This window comes from Rhinatrema bivittatum, chromosome 18, assembly GCF_901001135.1.
Source record: "Rhinatrema bivittatum chromosome 18, aRhiBiv1.1, whole genome shotgun sequence".
Taxonomy (NCBI): Eukaryota; Metazoa; Chordata; class Amphibia; order Gymnophiona; family Rhinatrematidae; genus Rhinatrema; species Rhinatrema bivittatum.
This window is the reverse complement of record NC_042632.1, coordinates 54,496,814-54,518,154: the sequence shown is the minus strand read 5'-3', so window position 1 is coordinate 54,518,154 and position 21,341 is coordinate 54,496,814. Positions and strand designations below refer to the sequence as shown.

The 21,341-nt window shown below is 42.1% G+C and overlaps 1 protein-coding gene across 12 annotated transcripts in view; it reads left to right on the top strand.

The window, feature by feature from the left end:
- The window catches only part of NSG2 (neuronal vesicle trafficking associated 2), a 64,696-nt gene extending 50,856 nt beyond the window's left edge, over window positions 1-13,840 (top strand). For all 12 annotated transcript variants that reach the window (XM_029583667.1, XM_029583673.1, XM_029583665.1 and 9 more), the window contains 2 exons: window positions 9,736-9,846; window positions 12,518-13,840. In XM_029583667.1, the coding sequence (XP_029439527.1) occupies window positions 9,736-9,846; window positions 12,518-12,709 (303 nt within the window). In that variant the 3' untranslated portion in view covers window positions 12,710-13,840. The remainder of the gene's footprint in view (window positions 1-9,735; window positions 9,847-12,517) is intronic.
- Window positions 13,841-21,341: the final 7,501 nt, after the last annotated feature.

Sequence of the window (21,341 nt, the reverse complement as noted above, 5' to 3'; positions counted from 1 at the left end):
CCCCGCGTCTTATAGCGAAGGATGTCATCAGGACAAATATGACGCCCAGTTCTGAAATCTGCCCACCATAGAGCGTGATAACCTGTAGAATATCATTCCAACCTCCAGGGCAGGGGAGCATGCAGGATCACAGCCAGAAAAACGTAGTCCACATTTTACCATTTCTTTATCTCTCGTGAGATACCTTCTCATCTACACTTTTGGCGGTGTTTCTAAGAAATGATGCAGAGATAAACGAATTAACATTTTTGTCTGCTGTAAAGAAGACTGGTGCTTGACCCTGATCTCAGTCTATTTGAATCAAAGGATGATGCAGACATTAGGAGAAATATTTGTTTGTTTGTTTTTTCATGTGTTAGATAATGGTTTATATTATAGTTTGTTTCTAATGCAGGTTGATATTGTTTTTTAATTGCTTTCTCTAGCTTCATTGTTAGTTAAATTATGTTTGAAGCTGTGGTTGAGACAATTAAGAGGTATGGAATCGCTCAGCACTAGGCAGTAACTGACGTGCTAGGTTCATCACTCAAGCGTATTTATGGTTTAAGTTTGATCTTTGTACTCCCTAGCAAAATTTCTAAAAAATTAAAACCCAAGGAAAAATGATTTTGAATAAAATGCAGTATTTGTTGATGTTAGCCTTTCAGATCAGTTCATTTTTTTAAGTAAACATTTATGACAGAGGGGTGACCAACTCCAAACCTGGAGAACCACTAACAGGCCAGGTGCTTCCATTGTCTGCAGATCTCTCTCATGCATATTCATTGTGGATATCCTGAAAACCTGGCCTGTCTGTGGCTTTCAAGGACCGGAATTGGCCACCCATGGGAAATTGTCTTTTGAGGGCAGGGCTAACTCTCAGCATAAAGGGGTCATTTTCAAGGCCATTTATACGCACCAAACCTGCCTTTATGCATGGAAATTGTTGTAACAAAACCTTCCAGGGCTCTGTTTTGCATAAATGGATGCATGCAACCCAGCTTCACAGCTTCTTTTATGCAAATTGAGTTGAAAAGTTCCAGGGCATGGAGCTAAAGTCTGTACCTAAGTGTGTGCACACAAGCTATGTCCTCGGAAGAGGAGGCGTAACTTTACGCCAGTGAATCTCTGCACGTAACTGCCCACTTTTCAGTGAATTTTCAAAGTCAACACGCATAAGTTAGCTTGAAAAATCCTCTAAAGTCTGTTTGAAGAATATAAACACAGACTTGACCACTGTGCAGGGAGTTGTAAAATTACCCTCAAAGAAATCAGCATTTGTAGGGCAACAGGATAGGAAGGGTGACTCCACATTTCTCAGTTTACTAGTAAGAGCCTCAACAATATCTGCAGCAGAGCCTCCTCCTGTGGTTCTTCTAAGGCAGGCCAGGGTTCTCATGTAAGAGAGGTAACAAAATCAATGCTTAATTTAACATTTTTGATGAGTGGTTTGTTTATTTATGAGGGTCCTTACTATTGCAATAATGGGATCTTACAAGTAAATATAGAAACACTGATTGTAGGCCAGTGAGAGCCACTGGTACTTATATCAGAGTGAGGGGGTCACAATCCTGAGGTGTATAATAATGTGTCCCCTATCCACATCCCCAACCACACTTATACAACTAGCAAAATTGTTACCAGCAACCTCTTGTAAACAGGGATGCTCTCTCTCTCATACTTAACCCATCTTTATTCCCTCCAGCCTTGCTCAGATCTCTCTGAGTCAGCAGATTTTGCTATACCCTCACCATTAGTGCAAATTGTGAACAGCGCTGTGGGTAATCATTGGCCAGTCGTGCATAGTTGGTTGAACTTTACTTCTCTCTTCTCTCATCACAAGGGGGAAAACTGATATAAACCTTCTTCATTCAGTGTGGATATCCTGAAAACCTATCTTTTATGTTGTCCTCAAGGACCAGAGTTGCCATCCCTGGAGTAGAGCAACCTCTTTAGTAGACTGGAGATGTTTAGAATAAAATTATAATTTTATTCCTCATACTCTGTTTACTAAAGCACATTAACACCAATAGAAAAATGTATGCAGGTGCCTAACACATGTTAAATTGGTATTATGCATCCCTTGTGAAATTCCCCCATTTACACGGTGGAGGCAGCATTTGTGCGCACATGTGTGCGCTCATAAAAAAACTGTGTGCACACGTACATGCATACATACATGCAGTCATACATGCAAACCGGTATGATGTAACCACTAATACCAGTATAAAAAAGAATTAATTAAATAAATACATACATCCTATTTTATACCACATACACACGTATGCGCGTATGATATAAATGGCGGAGTCCTTTGGCATGAGCCGGCAATCACGCCTACATGTGTGCCTGCGCAGCTATTTCAAAGTGACAGTCCCTGTGTTAACCTGTGCATTAATCTACGCCTTCCTGCAAATGGCAGTTAACGTGTGCACTGACACCCCAGTTTTAACTCCCGTTCCAGCGTGCGAGGAATGGATAAAGAGAATTTCTAAGGAAAATTCAGAAGCCTGCTTGGAAAGCATGCAATATGTAGGATCTTAGATGCGGCATGAAAGAGAAGCGAGAGCAGGAAGCAGGGTAGAAAAGTGGTAAGAATCACAGGGAATGCGGTAGATGCCATCTGTCAAAAACCTGTCGCTGAAAGCACTGGCACTGCCCAGAGCCATCTCTCCACGAAACAGATTGAATATTGAAGCAGTTTCTTCTCTTAGTGTCAGACTAATCATAACTGACAAACAGCACCAACCAAAGGAAAAAGGGCGATGTTGGAATCTGGATCCATTACTATTCCAGAGATCGCTCTCCCAATCATTTTCCAGTAAATATTAGGGACAGTGCGAGGGGATTGGACTCCCCTTCTCAGCTCTGCCCATCTGCTGGGGGTGACTTACCACTGTGCGCAGCACTTGTCTGTTTTATTCTGATGTACAATTTGATTTCCCCATTGTGCTTCTTTATATTGCTTTGAGATTGCCAAGGTTCCTACACCGATCACAAAAGAGCTGAGGTTTATTAGGTTTTGAAGCTGTCTGAGATTCCATAGTGCCTGAATGTAAATGAAGTTCGTTATGTCAGGGAATAACTTGCAAACGGACGCGTTGCTTGTTTCTCCTGCCTCCTCTCCCATTCCCTCTATGACATTTCATCCCAGAGCAATTTATGATCATTTCTTTGTGCATAACGTTGTGTCGGGCTGTAACTCTGGAATTGCATCAAGTTCTACAGGAGCTTAATAAGGCTTGAATGAGCCCGAGCCAGAGCTGCTTGGTGTCTGAATGTCAGCATCAGACATCAGCAGTTCACCCCAGACCCCTAAATGAAATCTAATTATTATCTTCAGAGGCTCGGTTGGAAAATATGGGGTCAGGGACGTGGGATTAATAGTAACTCTCATTGTGATAAAAAAGCCATTGAAATCAGACACTGTACCTAGGAAGATAAAAATTCTGTAATTGGATCCTTCAGCTGCCTCGATGGCCAACAGCAGAGCTGGGGAAGTCTGCAAGTTTGCTAATGATCTGCAATGTGCTTCAGGAGTACGTGAGAGAGAAAATGGAGCCAAGGTCCTCCCTTCACCCATGAGTGCTGAATATTGGCATCGCTCTTCAGTTCTTCCGCAGGCAACGAACTGATTTTTCAGGTTGGAGATTGGCATTCTGTAGTTGAAAGTTGGGCTGAGGGGATAATTTTCAAAAGGATTTGTCTATGTAACTCCTATTATAGTCATTTTCAAATGACATTTACCTGTGTAATGTAAACTTGTGTGGGTAAATCCTATGGACAATTCATTGACATATATTGTAGCAATTTTCAAAAGCCCATTTACATGGGTAAAACCCAGTTTTAAGTGTGTAAATGCTTTTTAAAATCAGGTCCTTAGTGAGGCTTGATCCTTGAAGTTTAAAAAAAAAAAAAAGAGGTTTGCCATTTTTGGGAAAAGAGATGGTGGACGGGGACATTGGGTTCTAGAAAAGTAACGCAGTTCTGTATGTACAGGGGCCAGTTTGCAGACTGTCTGCATTGGGACATATATTTTACCTGCAAATGTCTCCCCCCAACCTAAACATGCCCCAGGATGCCTCCTCTGGTGTGGATAAAAGTGCAGGTTGGACCCTTCATACTGAAGGTTCTGACAGCTCTTAGAGGGAACCTTCCAAAACCTTTCCTGCGGATTTCACTGTGGGAGAAGCCCATTCAGAGGGCAACACCTGAATCAGTGTTCTTTTTTTTTTTTTAAGATTTGTGATACTATTCAGAAAGTTTGAAAGATACTCCAAATGTCCAGAGAAGTTTGTTGATTTGCCTTAACCAAAGCACAGTTCACATTAATGTGTTATAGTTTATTGCTGTTGTACATTTTTTCTCACTTTAATCTTGTTTATTTCATGAGGTATTAAAAAGATTATACTCATCACGCTAGTTAGTTAATCAAGCGGTGGAAATGAAGCTAATTTAGTGCTCCTTTCATGTGCTGTTAATACTGATCATCCTGTTGGTTTATTTTTTTCTTAATTTCATCCTGTGCGCAACTAAGGCTACATAGAGATCATATTCGGAAGACCATAATTTGGGAAATGACTTCAGACTTGCTACTTCATTTTTATTGCTTTGCAGTAGGTCATCTTTCAGGATGCCGCAGAATGGGTCAGAGGTTAAATACTGACTTTTCTTGCACACAGGAATAAGAACACTGAGTCACGTGCGTTGAATAGTGCTACAGAAGTGATTAGTAAGTAGTCATTTCGGTTGCATATGGTTAGGACGGGTAACATAGTGCTTTACCTGCACACCGTATACACCTTCTTTAAGGTGAATTGGGTGTCGTAGAGATGGAAACTTGGTGGAGTTGGAATATTTTTTTTCTACATAGCATGCACGAAAATTTTCTCAGCAAGAAGATGTGCACCAAATTGCAGAGGTAATTGTGTGCGCATAATTTGGGATAATTTTCAAAGCAGACTTATGCACGCAGGTTGGCTTTGAAAATCAGTGTAAGTTATGCTCATTTTTGTCATCATACGCGTGATGTTACAGAATTACCCCCTTAATAACCTAAAGCATTCCTCATTTAAGTACAAATGATCATCCTTTATCCCACAGAAAACCCATGTGCAAATTATACATCATTCTTGACTGATGAGCTACAATAGTTTCTCTCAGGACACTGCTTCCATTGTGTCTGTAAATATTCTTCACTAAGAAAATATTTGATTTACTTTGATTTCTTCCTCTGATTTTAATGCCTCCCAGGCATTAAGGTGATGGTCCTGGGCCACTGGTCCTGCACCAGAGCTCCCTCTACTAGCCAATCATGGTCCTTAAATCTAGCCATGAGACTTGCTGTTGCATAATCATTGTCACTTCCTCCACATCTCTAGATTAGTGCCCTGGGGAGCAGCAGGGTTAGGAAGAGGGTGAGAGGAGTGAGAATCTGGGAGTGGTGAGAGAGGGACTGGGGGGATGTGAATGTGTGAGGGAACCAGCTGGAGGAGAGGGGAATGGCTCAAAGAGGTGGGAGTGAGAGGGGATTATTGCAAGGTGGCAGCTCAAATAGGCAGTGGGGGACAGGTGGTGTTTGTGTGTGTGTGTGTGTGTGTGTGAAAAAGAAAGAAGATGGGGAAGAGACTGTGTCTGTGTGTGTAAAAAAGAGAGGGGATCAGAGCCGGGTGTGCGTGTGTGCGAGAGGAAATCTGTACCAGGAAGGGTAAGAGAGGGGATCAGAGCCGGGTGTTTGTGTGCGCGAGAGGAAATCTGTACCAGGAAGGGTAAGAGAAGGGATTAGAGCTGGGTGTGTGTGTGTACGAGAGGAAATCTGTACCAGGAAGGGTAAGAGAGGGGATAGGAGCTGAGTGTGTGTGTGTGCGAGAGGAAATCTGTACCAGGAAGGGTAAGAGAGGGGATCAGAGCTGGGTGTGTGTGTGTGTATGCGAGAGGAAATCTGTACCAGGAAGGGTAAGAGAGGGGATCAGAGCTATATGTGTGTGTGCGAGAGGAAATCTGTACCAGGAAGGGTAAGAGAGGGGATCAGAGCTATATATGTGTGTGTGCGAGAGGAAATCTGTACCAGGAAGGGTAAGAGAGGGGATCAGAGCCAGGTGTGTGTGTGTGCGCAAGAGGAAATCTGAACCAGGAAGGGTAAGAGGGGGGATCAGAGCCAGGTGTGTGTGTGTGTGTGTGCGCAAGAGGAAATCTGAACCAGGAAGGGTAAGAGAGGGGATCAGAGCTGGGTGTGTGTGTATGCGAGAGGAAATCTGTACCAGGAAGGGTAAGAGAGGGGATCAGAGCTATATGTGTGTGTGCGAGAGGAAATCTGTACCAGGAAGGGTAAGAGAGGGGATCAGAGCCAGGTGTGTGTGTGTGTGTGCGAGAGGAAATCTGTACCAGGAAGGGTAAGAGTTGGGGATCCTTCCTTCTTTCCCTTCCCTCATTCTTGGATTACCTCTATTTCCAATACTCCCTTCCTCTTCCTTCCCCCACCCTTCCTTTCACTCTTACCCCTAGTCCTAGATACCCCCTTCTCATTCTTCCTCCATCCCCTGTGTTCCCAAATTTCCTTTTTTTTTTTGCCTCTCCACATCTCTGATCCTTCCCCTCCCTCTCCTTGCCTGTCTGAGATCCTCCCTAATCCTGAGATCTTATTACTACTATTTCTTATCATTTCTGAAGTGCTATTAGACACACACAAGAGGCAGTCCCTGCTCCATGGAGCTTACAGTGTTATCAGTACAAGCATACATGATAAGCAAGAGTCTATGGGAAATGTATTTATTATTTGGAAGTGGTTAAGATTCAAAAGCAACCTCAAAATGATGAGTTTAATTTTATACACTGAATTTGAATATTGCCAGAGAGGAGGCATGGCAACACCGTGACTTACCCTCTTCTCCCTCTTCCCCAGATCCTGTCCCCGGTCTGATCCCTTTCCTTACTTCCTTTGTCAATTACCGAGATTCCTTTCCCCCATTCAAAGGAAGTGAGGCATGTGCTTGTGATGTAAGCTGGCGCCCAGGTCACAGAAAAGGTCAGAAGCAGGGCATGAACCTGCTCTGCTGGTCCATAGATGCCATTCATAAAGCAGCAGTAGGAATCCCAGAACATGATCTGTGCCAGATTGTGTGTGTGTGTGTGTGTGTGTGTGTGAGAAAGGGGAGTGTGAGGCCTGAGGAGGTGTGTGTGTGTGTGTATGTGTGTGTGTATAACCATAAATCAAACCAAGGTGATCTTCCATGATACTTACATGATGTGCTGGGCTTTAGACATTTTACTATGGCAGACCAACTGAAAGCCATCATTTTGAACCTCCTGCTCACTTTTGGAGATGGATGCGGGTTTTCAAAAGACAATTCAGTGTTTGTAAGAGCAGATGAATGGGCAGCGTCGGTGGCTTCTCATGTGAGCTTTACCTGCCTTGTTTTCACTTTGCACCCTGATATAAATGAACGGGCGACCGAGTATTTGTTCCTTCTGAGAGCACACGGCTGAGGCGCGTTGGGAGGGCTGTGCAGTAAGTTCTGCACAGTACATCCCTGGGCTCACCCAGCACATTCATTTTATATTCAATGGGTGCCGAAATAAAACTGCATTGTATTGAAAACGATGTTTGAGTAATACAAGAATGGTGTTCATTTCACGGGAACTGTGCCTGCTCAGAATAAACGGCTTCCTTGACTATTTACTGCCTCTCCTACTCAGAGGTTATTGCTGCAGTATTTTCCAGTTTCTACCTCATTGTTGCTTGCTGGGTTAAAAAACAACATATGAGGGGGCAACTGCTGCCCCTCCCCTTTATTACAAGGCTTAGTGGTAAATCTGACATGGAATGACGGCTATTTGAGGATTAGCTCTTCAAGGCCAAGAATTGAGATATAAATGATGTATTACGCTATGCTATGCCTTCCGAAAGAAATGAGTACTGCATGTGTTCAGAGTGAGAGGACCTAGGTGAAATTGGAATAGGGAGAACGCAATCTGATATTACAGGAAGTGAGCTTTTTTTCTTATGGTTTTTGTTTTTTCTTCAGGAGCGCCATTTTCCTTGAAATAACATGTTTGTACTTGATGGTAAACAATCAACAGTTTCAGATCAGTAGAGACCAATAAATAAAATCACAATATTCCCAAATGGATTTTCCTACTGTTTGTGTTAACATTTCTGAGAAACGAGGACTTCTCTGTATTAGCAGAATCAATTCTCACTCTCCCCCCTCCTCCCACAGCGACGGCAGCAGCCATGATTTCAGAACTTGCATTACATGTCCCACCCACTGCCTCTTATTTTTAATGCAGGCTCACTCTTGTGTCCTTCACTGGTGTTTCATGTGTAAATAGGGCAATTAATGCATTAGAATTGAATTGTATCTTCTGGACTGAAATGTCCACATGCTAATCATATTGTCCATGAGCTGAGGAATGTGGGAGTGGTGGAGAATTAATCAGCGTCCTCCTCCCCAGATACCATAGCACCATAGAATAAACCCCAGAACCCATCAAGGGTTGTTATTGAAAATCTTTTTGAAGATGAAGATTTTGAGCAAGATGGGATTGCCCCAGCGTTGTTCAAAATAGATTCATATCTCAAGTGTCCAGCATTGATATACAGTATGGCAAGCCATGTTTAAAACAGAAATCCCCATAGTATCTAAAAAGTATTCTTCTGCAGTCAACTCTGAAGGACATATTCTACAATTAATGGAAAAAAAAGTATTAATTAAAAATATAGACATCTGCCTCTTAGCACCATGACAGTGTTTATCGTTTCCTCCTGATTGGGCGAGAGTGGGATAAAACAACAAACAGACTATAGTAACATCATAGATGATGAACAAAAATGACAAACCAGCCAATGCAGTCTTTTCAGTTATTCTGTCCACACTGCCAAGGATATATTCCAGCTGCCAACCATAGAGTGTAACCACTTGTGGGATATCGCTCCTTATCCAGAACAGGTTTTGTTGTCTTCTTACATTTTGCACACCCTCCTAATTTGATCAGCATATAAGATCCCCTATTTAATTCACACCCATCACTCCTCCTCCTCTCCTGTGTCTAATCACAAGGCCTCACAACAAGCCATATAGCCAGCACCATGACCATTGCCCAAATATTTATTTATGGATTTTAATCTCATTTGTTATTTGCTATTATAGTGCTAGCTTATAGCAAGATACAGCAGCCAATAAAACAATGCAAAAATCTAAATACTCCATAAATAACCAAATCAGAACACAAACCTAAAATTGTATAACTATAAAATGCCACATTAAGAACATAACAATACATTCATAACAAAAAATGTAGAGCCCCCTAGTTCTCCATGGCCTTTCCAGACGGTTCCACCTCTACCACCAACCTCAGACATATTCTTTTAGTCTGTTTTATTCTGTCCTGAAGTCTCTTCTTTCACCTCCTTTTCTGGGGTACAGATGCTTCCAGGTCTGTACAGGTTTGTGGCAAGGAGGCTGAACAATGAGGAAAACAGGATTGCACATGCTTAGTGTAGCCCAGACAGGCTATTTAATACACTGCACTATTATGGGTTAGAGTTCACACTGTGTTCATGTGCTATGCAGGCTAAAATTTAGTGCTTCACCCGATAAGTTGCATTTTAGTTTGCACATTCAGTTAGTGAGCTTGCACATTAAATATTTTAGCATGAGTTTCGCTGTAGAGAGTGAAATGCAGACTGTAATTAATTACTATTCCCTGCCAGTCCATTTCTGCCTTTATAATCTAACCCAAATTCCTCTTTTTCAGGTCACAATCCTTATAAGTCTGGCTCTGGCTTTTCTGGCCTGCATAGTGTTCCTGGTCGTGTACAAAGCCTTCACATATGATCACAGCTGCCCTGATGGATTTGTTTACAAGGTAAGGATGGATGGAGGGAGGGAGGCATTAAGCAGTTATAAACAGAAGCATATAGCTAATTGCGGCCTTCTCACGTAGCTCTCCATTTGAACTGGCGCACTGGAAGACACGTCTTACAGTGAGGTACAGCCTCTCTTTGGCTAAGAGCCAAGTATAGCATCTGGACTATTTTATTTTATTTAAAATTTTATAAACTGCTTCTCCAGTCCTGATTAAAAGACTGCCCAAGGCAGTGTGCAACTAGAATAAAAAAATGACAATGCAATTAACAAAACTCAGTACAACAAGCACAATAAAAAATACCTCTTTTGGCTGAGATTGAGAACCTTTCCAATATACAGCCCTTATTGGGGAGACGATTACATTATGGCCATTGTCAACAGGAGGATTAAACTTTGCGCTAAAAATACATTTGAAAACTAGCCTATTCATCTAAATCAAACAGATGTGTTCAACCAAAGCAATTCAAGAACATTTAATACAGCAGGAAAATTGTTCTTGCACAGCCCATCATCCACCTTCATTACTTTGCTTGTCAGGTAGAGTTTGGAGCCATCTGCTTAAAACAAAATGAGATACTTTGATATATAAGCCAAGGATTTTCTTTTATAACGTTCCCTTTTTAATACAAAGATCTCATCTTCATTATATTCCACTCCCAACTGGGGACCCGTTCCAGCTTCACGCGTTGATTTAAAGTGGACCTTTGATAATGCATCTCTTGGAAAAAACTAAAACCTTAAGAATAGCTGCTGGTCATACTTGCACAGCTGAAAGGCCAAAATCACATTTTACACATTTGGTTGCTGCTCAGTGAATACGAAGGGTAAACGCTCAGATGGTTATTTCCTGATGTGACATCCTCAGAAAGTGAGCGATCTGTTGTCTGCTCCTGAAAGAATCCCATTGAACATTGAAGTGCAGCTACTGGAGTTGTCACATTAGGATACAAGGATGATGATGGTGAATGAGCGGGACAGAAACTGAGCCAGAGAAGAGAAGCTAAGACATTGTAGGATCATAATTTGCTTCCCTCAGATATTGTCTCTGAATTCCCAAGTTACGAAGGAGCAGAAACTAAGCTGCTTGCGTTTGTGTAAGAATTCCCATCAATATGGGTACCCCAAGATGGCGAGCAGGCCAACGTCTGGGGTAAGGAAGGCCACAGAACGAAGCACCACTAATACTGCAACAAGGAGAGAAAGGTCTTCTGCCTGTAGCAGGCACAAAAGGTAGGATAAAACTTTTGGGGGAGGGGGGGGGTTAGAGTAGGGCTGGGGGAGGAAAGGTTAGGGGAAGGGGTGGGAAGGTCAGGTTAGGGGGAAGGGAATGGAGGAAGGCAGCGCGGCTTGGCGCGCGCAAGGTGCACAATTGTGCACCCCCTTGCGCGCGCCGACCCCGGATTTTATATCATGCGTGCCCCTGCGCACGCATGATATAAAATCGGGCGTACATGTGTGCACGCTGGATAGTGCGCGCACTTGTAGGCCACGCGCATGTTATAAAATCTACCCCAGTGCTTGTAGATCTGAAAATCTAAAACTATGTGTGTTGTTGCCTCCCCTGACCTAACTGAACCCCAGGAACGCCTCCGCAGTATGCCTGTAATAGTACATGCATTGTTGAATAACACATGTACTTTTACCCACATAGAAGAAGGGAAGGGTTGAGACTTTGATTATTGCCGTCCCGATGACCATGTTCCAAAGTGATTTCCTCTGACTGGGAGGGTACTTGTCCCATGATGCTGTGCTGAGCAGTGAGCAGATTCTCCTACTAACCTTGTACTTGACAGTCATTTCCTGCAGGGACTTTGTCAGTACCCTGACTCTGACGCTACAGAGACTTTGTAAATACAGACCAGCAGGGTCCTGGGTACTTCCAATCTTTACAGTCATGCGATCTTGCTACACCAATTAAATGCATAGGGTAATAAAGCTATGAGGCAGTTTCAATGGCTTTGCGCAACCCATTTTGCCATAAATGGAAATGTTTGAAAGCTATGACCTGTACTATGACTTTTATCAACCTGAAAATCTGGTTGCTCAAACCTATCATATGCTTTTGCATTCTCCCTCCTGCTTCCTCATGAATTTGAATCATCTCCTTCTTCTCTTAGGAATTATTACTTAATATACTGCTATTCCCTTCAGACACCAAAGCAGTATACATTAAAATAATAAAACAATGCATACAATAAATTAAAATATACAAAACTAAACTGCAATATACAGTAGTTTTTACGTTTAAGTTTATTTTATTTGATATACCACCTTTCCATAAAACCAAGGCTGTTCACACAATAAACAAAAATAGCATCAGCAATGCAATCAAAATAAAACATAAAAAGCATGTAAATCTAAAATAACACAAATAACACTGAAAGCATGGGCAGTAATCTAAACATAAAATACAAAATAAAATATAGCATAATATAGTAACAAAATCAACAACATAATATCATTCATGGAACAAATCCCATAGTAATGTCTTCTCTTTTTGAACTTTTGGTCTTCTCAGTTTTAAAGATGATTATATTTTGACTGTACTTTTTGGTGCTCTTCTTTAAATATATAGTTTGGTGAAAAGTGTTATTCAAATCCAAACCAATTAAATCTCTTCTTCAACATTTTTTTAACTAATTCTTTCTTCTTGCTTCATTGCTCTGTAGCATAAGCGCTGTATCCCAGCCTCTCTGGATGCCTACTATTCTGCACAGGATTCCAATTCCCGGGGAAGATTCTACACTGTCATCAGTCATTACAGCATGGCTAAGCAAACAAGCTCACGGTCTGTGTCACCTTGGCTTTCTTCAGGATCTGTGAACCATGACGCCAAGGCCAGCAAAAGCCAAGGCCATTAAGCTCATTTCAAGAGGCATGCCCTGTTTGGCCCTCCTTGTTCCAAGAAGACCTTGTGTTGGTGTGCAACCACAATAATTAAAAAAACAAACTTGCAGGAGTCATTTTGAATCTATATTTCTTTTGTGCATTGTTAATTGTTGATTTGTAACTGAGTCCAGCTCTTGTACAAAGGCATGTTTGATGTTGATTGTTATATTGCTATGTAAAAAAAACCACTCTCCAAAACAACCTAAAATGTTTTTTTTCTAAATCATGGCTTAAATGCCCATTAAAAATGAAAACAAGAATGCCAGAAAAGGTTCAGAGCAATGACAAGAGGGCAAATTTAGGGAATTATCTTGGGAAAAAGAAGGGAGGCATTCATAAGTCCATTTAGTGGGAAAAACCCATTTCCAGATCTGTTTTACTAGGCGGGCATTCAGTTACTGTGGAGTGTGGCCCAGTGTTGAAATCTGTGAAGCCTGCACTTTTGGCATTTGTTAGTAGCTAAATAAAGAATTGCACACCATCATTTTTTCAGAGGGAGCCTGAGAACAGAGCGATCTAGGGTTCTGGGAAAATCCTGGATGACTTCTAGCTGGAAGTGATAGCGTTCTGAATGCCCGGCAACATTTGAACAGCGAAAAGGAGGCACAGCATCCAAGCTTGTGCTGAATCTCGATACAGCATCCTGTAGGTCTGGTGCTGCTTCTGGAGCTAGCGAGACTCACAGGTTTTCTAGTAGTTTTCTTTCAGACCTGGGGGTGGTATTGGCAGAAGCTATTTTGACATGGATAATAATAAGGTTTATCTGCTGGTGGAGTTTATATCTACATTCCAGAAAAGTGTGCAGTTGGATACCTAAATGTAATGGAAAATAATCTTGACGCATGGACTCCAGATTAAACAGCTGTACAGAATGCAAATCATAGTGCCAAATACAGCCTGGTTTTTTTTTGTTGTCTCTCACCTGTAAATTCATTGATTCTTTGTCACTTGAGATATATAAAAGCAAAACAACCAGCCCTCTGAACAGTTTATAATTCTGTGGTGTACTTTTGTCAGTAGGTAGCAAAGACTGAAGTATTTTTGGTGTAATTCTTGAACTTTTTTCTGACAGGACAAAATAAAGTTAGACGTGTCTGAGAGTCTATAATGGGCTGCAGTTATTTTATCACTTGCAGAGCACGGATGCACGAGCAAGTGGCAAAATCCATCACGAATTGCTCACTGATGTCTGAAAATCCTCTTCTTCTGCTTCCAGTCTTTGGTTCTAATTTCAACAAGAAAAGTAACAAACTTCTTGATCACTGTAAAATGTATCGTTGGGAAAAGAAAGCCCTGGTGTCTGGGAGATTCATTTGTTTTATTACTATTGCATTGGGGGGGGGGGGGGTTTAATCCCATTGCATTGATTTTGCTGTTTCATTTTCATCTATTTATATATTAGAACCCAGGGGCGGATTCCTGATGACGACCATCCCAGGAGATACCACGTGGTCTGCCGAGCGTGGCTCCGTCACGGCCACGCTCGGCAGACCACGTGACTAGAGCGACCAGCCCACCGGGGGGGGGGGGGGGTGCCTGATCCCCCGATAGGCCAATCCGCCCATTAGAACCTTCTGAAATTCTGGTTATAAATGAGAACTGGAATCTTGGGACCCTACAAGGGTTTTACTGTTTCTAAAAACAATTTTGAGGACAATAATATCGCTGCTTATAAATTCTGTAGTGCTGTTAGGCACACACTTCTCCATAGAGCTTACAAACTAGTCACGACATCCAGACAACAGAAACATTAAGGCAGAAAAATACCTTCGGCCTATCTAGTCTGCTCATCCACCCCAATTTCTGAGCTCTACAATCCCTACCTCTCCCTCAGAGATCCCCTGTGTTTATCCCATGTTTTTTTTTAATTCAGATACTGTCCTGGTCTCCACCACCTCCATAGGCAGGCTGTTCTGTGCGTTCACCACCCTCTCTGCAAAGAAATATTTCCTAAGATTACTCCTGAGTCTGCCCCCTTTCACTCTCATTCCATGACCTCTCGAATCCATTGAAAGAGGATAACTTTCTGTGCATTGATACTTGGAGGTATTTAAATATCTCCTGTGTCTCACATTTCCTCTAGGAAATGCATGTTTAGGTCTTTAAGTCTGTCCCCAAGACAAAAGAGAGGCTTTAGGAAGTGTATTTTATATAGTAAGCATGGTTTAAATCAACAGAGCTGTGCTCAAGGAGAGTCAGGGTTTGTGGTTTGGAAGCCTTTAGGTGAGGCTGGAATATGGCCAGAGAAGGAGTATGACACAGTAGCTCATAGTGGAAAGTGTAGAATCGGAGTCAGCAATGAGAAGCGAAGGATACAGGTATGAGCGGCATGCAAATGAAGTGAGGAGAAATGATGTCAGGAGAGAGAATGAGGACCTGCAGAGGGGATACACTTGGAGAAGAGTAGGACAAGTTTGAGCCATGCAGAAGGGAGCGAGGAGCCAATGTGGTGACTTGAGAAGAGGGGTTATGGAGCAAGATGCAGCTGAACAAGACTGTCCAGTGATAAATGACTCTATAGTATCAGTCAAAAAAGCGAACAGAATGTTGGGAATTATTAGAAAGGGAATGGTGAATAAAACGGAAAATGTCATAATGCCTCTGTATCGCTCCATGGTGAGACCGCACCTTGAATACTGTGTACAATTCTGGTCGCCGCATCTCAAAAAAGATATAAGTGCGATGGAGAAGGTACAGAGAAGGGCAACCAAAATGATAAAGGGGATGGAACAACTCCCCTATGAGGAAAGGCTGAAGAGGTTAGGACTTTTCAGCTTGGAGAAGAGACGGCTGAGGGGGGATATGATAGAGATGTTTAAAATCATGAGAGGTCTAGAACGGGTAGATGTGAATTGGTTATTTACTCTTTCGGATAGTAGAAAGACTAGGGGGCACTCCATGAAGTTAGCATGGGGCACATTTAAAACTAATTGGAGAAAGTTCTTTTTCACTCAATGCACAATTAAACTCTTTAATTTGTTGCCAGAGGATGTGGTTAGTGCAGTTAGTATAGCTGTGTTTAAAAAAGGATTGGATAAGTTCTTGGAGGAGAAGTCCATTACCTGCTATTAAGTTGACTTAGATAATAACCACTGCTATTACTAGCAATGGTTACATGGAATAGACTTAATTTTTGGGTACTTGCCAGGTTCTTATGGCCTGGATTGGCCACTGTTGGAAACAGGATGCTGGGCTTGATGGACCCTTGGTCTGACCCAGTATAGCATGTTCTTATGTTCTTATGTTCACTAGTTCAGTTTAACAGAACCTAGAAAGAAAGGAAAACCTGCAGTTTCCTGGCAGATCTGCAAATCCTTTCTGCCTCAGATTATCTCCTCTGATGCTTCTCTTTCCCCTCTGCTTATGATTACATGCGTAAAGCAGCAGAAAGCCAACTGCACGTTTAAATTATAAAGGCAATGTTTGTGTACTGTCACGTGATTGGGCCTCATTATCCAATGAGATCCGGAGAATGGAATTTCTGTGCTCTAACAGCGATGTTATCAGCGACAATCATTGCCTTATTTCTCTGTCAAACTATTAAAAGATTAGTAGTTTTCTTTTCATGCTTCCCCGGGAACTGCAAGGGCAGAGAAAGTGAGACAGAATGTCTGTCATGATGACATTGCTATTAAGTCCTTAGATTTGCTTGCCTGTATGTCTGTTCTGCCATGTCTAGTGGATATCTGCATGACTTATGACTCAGAATCACTTGTTACACATTCATCAGCCTCAGACTTCATTGCAAGGACTTCTTTGTGTCTCTGTACCCTCTACTTGCATCATCAAAGGGAACTTTCTCTGTGTCAGCAGGATTGCATATAAAAGTTAACTGTATTTTTATTGCCTAGATATGCCGGTAATATTGCCTTTCACCAACCTGTTGAGGATGACAGAGTGAAAAGATAGTCTTCTTACAGAAAGTTGAAATTTTAAAGATGACCTGATAGTTTCCTTACAAAATGTAAAGAAATTTACCTTCCAAAGTGCAAAAAATACAGTGCTTCTTACCGTGCTTAACATTTTGAAAAGGATCCATTCATTTGCCTCTTTCTCCCTTCCTGCACATGCCAGACTGTAGATGTTCTGGTGTTTTTACCACTGACCATAAGGGACGATCCATTGGTTAACGCTTATTGGTTGACATTCTATAGGGCGACTCAGATATCCATACATTGTCTGGGACCTCCAGTGGGACTTCACTGGAATCTCTGCTTTAGTGGCGGGCTCTGAAGGTTTACAGCTTTCACTGACATTTTTCACGGTGATTTCCCCGGCTAAATTGTCCTGTCTGAAACTTGCCCATGGGGTGCTGTGTATGTGCAGTTTTGCTTGCATTTAAGGGGATGTGTTTAGATCAGGGGAATAAAGTACACCTGTAGACTGGCATTTTCAGATTTGCCTGTGTACCTTTCCCCCCCCCCCCTTTCCTTCATCACCTGCACACAAAGGACGCGTAAAGCCCAGAGGTACAAGGATATGATAATGAGGCAAAATGCTTAAACCCCCTGCTGATACCTGGATAAGATGACCTGCTTATTATAGGCCTCTATCTCTGTATGAGAAGGTCATGAGTAGCATTGAAATTGCAGAAGGAGCAGAATCCTTGCAGTGCTGTGCTACGTGGTTGGGTGGAAATCATTAGTGTGACCTGTAGAAAGAACGAGAGACTGTCTGGTCAATAAACTAGCAATCAATTGTGTGAAGGAACCAACAAGCAATTAAATGGGAGAATCAGAACAGAACAATGAAAAACTTCCATTTTATTAACAGGGATTAGACCCTTTTCAAGGGTAAACACATTTGACTTCCCACACTGGGACATATTTGCTTTTAGGAACGACACAGAACATTTATTATAGCTTTTGGATAACAAGAGTTAATATGCTGGCATCATGTGTACAAGGCAACTGGTATCAATAAATGACATAAAATATGTAGCACAATTATGCAAATCATATAGGAAATAAGTACAAGCTCAGGGTTTTATCTGAGAAGCTGTTTCATCCAGCTTGGTACAGCTTCATTAGAATTGTGGCAGCAAAATGTATACAGTGGGAAACAAAGCCATATGGGATATTATATCTTATATACAATAAATGCAGAGGAAACATGGGAGCAAAAGAACTGGATCCACCACTGGGCTCTGTTCATCAGAGGTTTCCTGGGTTTTCCTAGGCCAGTATACAATGTACTAAGTGTTCTGGGTCTAATATTTTGAATAATAAGTCATCAAGCAATATATGGTTTGTCATCTGTCTACTAAGGGGCTTATGCATTAAAACTCGTGCTAAAACGTTTGTGTGTGTGTGACGGCAAAGGTTCTGAAAAAGCGAAGCAAGAGGACATGGGTGGGAAAAGAACAGGACATGGAAGATGCTATGCAACTATGCAGGGATAAGTGAGAAAGGTGTGTGAGAGGTGGAAGTGTGGGGAGGAGAAGGGAGAGAGTGTCAGGAGGAAACTCTACAACAGTGCAGGGACAGGCAGAGAGGGAAGAAGGAGTTCTGGGCAAGGGAGCAGGCTGACCAGTCAAGCCAGAGGAGTGGAGGAGAGACCACACAAACCATAAGTAAGGCCCATTAGGCATCAGGTGGAGAAATGCAGGTCAGACAGCCGGGGGTGGGGAGGTAGGGAAGAGATGGGAGAAGGGAAATGAAAGAGACATGACGCATGCATCTCCTATGTCTGTCAATGAGGTGCAGCACTGTGGAGAGGGAGGCTGCACCTCAAACTACAGCAGCAGGAGCATGGCAGATGAGCTCTGTCAATCATTAGGTGACCATCACCTAATGATTGATAGAGCTCTTAAAAACAGCAGAGCCTATCAGCACGATAACCATTTCTTGGTATCGTATGAAGGTAGACCATCAGATCAATAGAGAAATTGTAGGTAGCAAGTTTCATATATATCTATATTGACCTTTTCTTGCTAAAATTTTTCTGGGTCTCAGTTTTGAGATATATTTCATGCATATTTCTTATGGATATCCTGTTTCACCGCATGTGTTCCATGATCTGCATGGTCTCACATGGTTTCCACAGTCTTCAAGACAGGTATGGTTGCAGTGACAAGGCTGCAACAGATGATGTGTAAGACCCTTACAGAAGACATTGAGTGAGAACTATGAGGGATGGTCAGGAAAAGGAGCCTCATCCCATCAAAGGGTGGTTGCCCAGCTGAACTCTTTCCACCTCTGATATGGGATCCTCTGAGACCACTGCTTTTGTGTGACATGGATTGAGTGAACATGGTAGAAAGGGTAAAAGTTATTTTGATGGATGGGGCATCTGGCACTGTTGTTCACATGAAGTCTGCTCATTCTTATGATTGATTAGTCTGTGCAATGACCACAGCAGGCATTCAGAGGCTTCAGTGTTAACAGCTATCAAGGCATATACGGCTTCTTTCAGCTCACCAGTTCTTGAAATTCATTGAATTTGAATGGAAAGCTTTTTCCATACAGCTTTGAAGCCCTCAGAAATTGTGTCATCATGCCGTTTCTGCTCCCAACACTATAGGATATTCATAGAAGGAGGATACTCAGATGACGTAACCCTCTCACGTCATGGCTGTCAGATTTCTCATGGATGGATCTGATGGAGCTAGACAGGTAACTGAGTCTAGTCCTTCTCCTCCTTCCACATTATATGGGCTGGGTTTCTGCAGGTTTGGGTCAGGCATCTACAGTATACATTGTGCATAGCACAGCCTCCTGGATGAAGCTATCATCTGTCTTCTTCAATTCCTCTCCCTTGTTGACAACTGTGGAGTTCAGCAGGGTGCATCCTGTGGATTGCGGAATTCAGAGTGCTCTCAGTAAAGACATTGACCCTGGAAAAGGTAGAAAGGTGAGTAAAATGTATTGTTGGATCACATACATCTCTTTTGCGGGCATCCGCAAAGTGAGGCTCCTCCACAACAAGGCCTTGTCCCTGCAACTTCACTAGTTTCTAATCTAGTAGCAGCCCACAAAGCCCTCAACCTTTTTAACAGATCCAGAACCAGGCTGCCCCTCCCTTCACAAAAGGTCACCCAAGCCAGCTGAAAGCTTCTCTATCCACTAGGTCTGTTATCTCTTACGGACCTCACAGACAGATCAGGGTCTGTAAGATAGCTCTATAAAGGAATGCTATTGCACTCTTATTCTGTGTTTCTACTTTGTATTCTGATATGATGTTCCTACGAATACCGGTATACAAAAGCTTTTAAATAAATAAATAAATAAAATAAATGTAGGAAACTCATCAGTTCACGCCTGATGTATTGACTATGCTGTTTCTATGGACTCTGAGAGGTCAACTATGACTATGGACATGTTTCAGCAAACATTACTGCAGTGGGGTGAAGCAAAGGGCACAGACATAGCCATCTCTTACCTTCTTCTTATGTGCATGGTTCATAGCCGGCTTTTCTTGGAGGGCCCATGTAATGTCCTGAAAGCAATATTTCATTTGTGCTCTGTCAATCATTAGGTGATGGTCACCTAATGATTGACAGAGCTCTTAAAAACAGCAGAGCCCATCAGCACGATAACCATTTCTTGGTATCGTATGAAGGTAGACCATCAGATCAATAGAGAAATTGTAGGTAGCAAGTTTCATATATATCTATATTGAAATATATCTCATGCATTTTCATTGTGGGTATCCTGAAAACCAGATTGACTGGACAGGCCCCAAAGAGCTGGCTGAGAGCCACTGTTCTAATTGACTGAATGCCCTTGGGTGTGAGTGCAGATATTGTTGACAGGAGCTTTGGGTGCAGCAGATACCGAGCATACACAGCCTGCTGCATACTCATCTATCCTAATCCAGTGCTGGAGTGCACGCATTTCCTTTTTCACATGGTGACGGGCTCTCTCCTGAGTTCAAGGCTGGAAGTAAGATGGATATTGTGTATTACCGTATATTGCTGGTATTTTATTTTAAGAAGTGCTCATCATACTTGGTCCACCTTCAGCTACTGGTGATAAATGCAATTCAAGTACCCCATTTTCTTATTATAAAAGTACTTTCCAATATTTTGACTAATCAAAAAGGAAGCAAGGTGACAGGAAGAGAAATTATTTAATTATCTTTCGGTTAGCCCTCCACTAGCAGCAGCAGGGTGGCTTATGAAACAACAACATTTTTTCAATTAACAAGATGGATTGTTCCATGGAGAGCTGATGTTTTTTTTCCAGCCAGTGTTTCACTTTCCTTTAAATGAGTTGTTTTTTAAGGTTTATGTACAATAATTGAATTCAAGCTTAAATTAAAGCAGCTCAAAGTACTTTGAACAATTTCAGTTCATTTTCCCCAAAGCATTTGAATTCAGAAGAGAAATTTAGAAAGATTAGAATTGCCAAGTCCTCTGTAGCTTATAAATAAAGGGGAGAAGTACAGTGCAATACCATTTGCTTTGACTGGTCTTTGTTAGCATTTCATTATGCAAATTAGATTATGTAAGTTAGTTCAAGCATAGGCTCCTGTTTATAGGCTCAGATGTCCTCAGGCATCTCCCCCATTCTGGGGGAGATTTTTAACTTAATCCCAGAGAGTTTGCAGGTTCTCTCGTCTGCAGACCTGAGAGCTGACATTCAAAGGGAAACTCCCCACAGA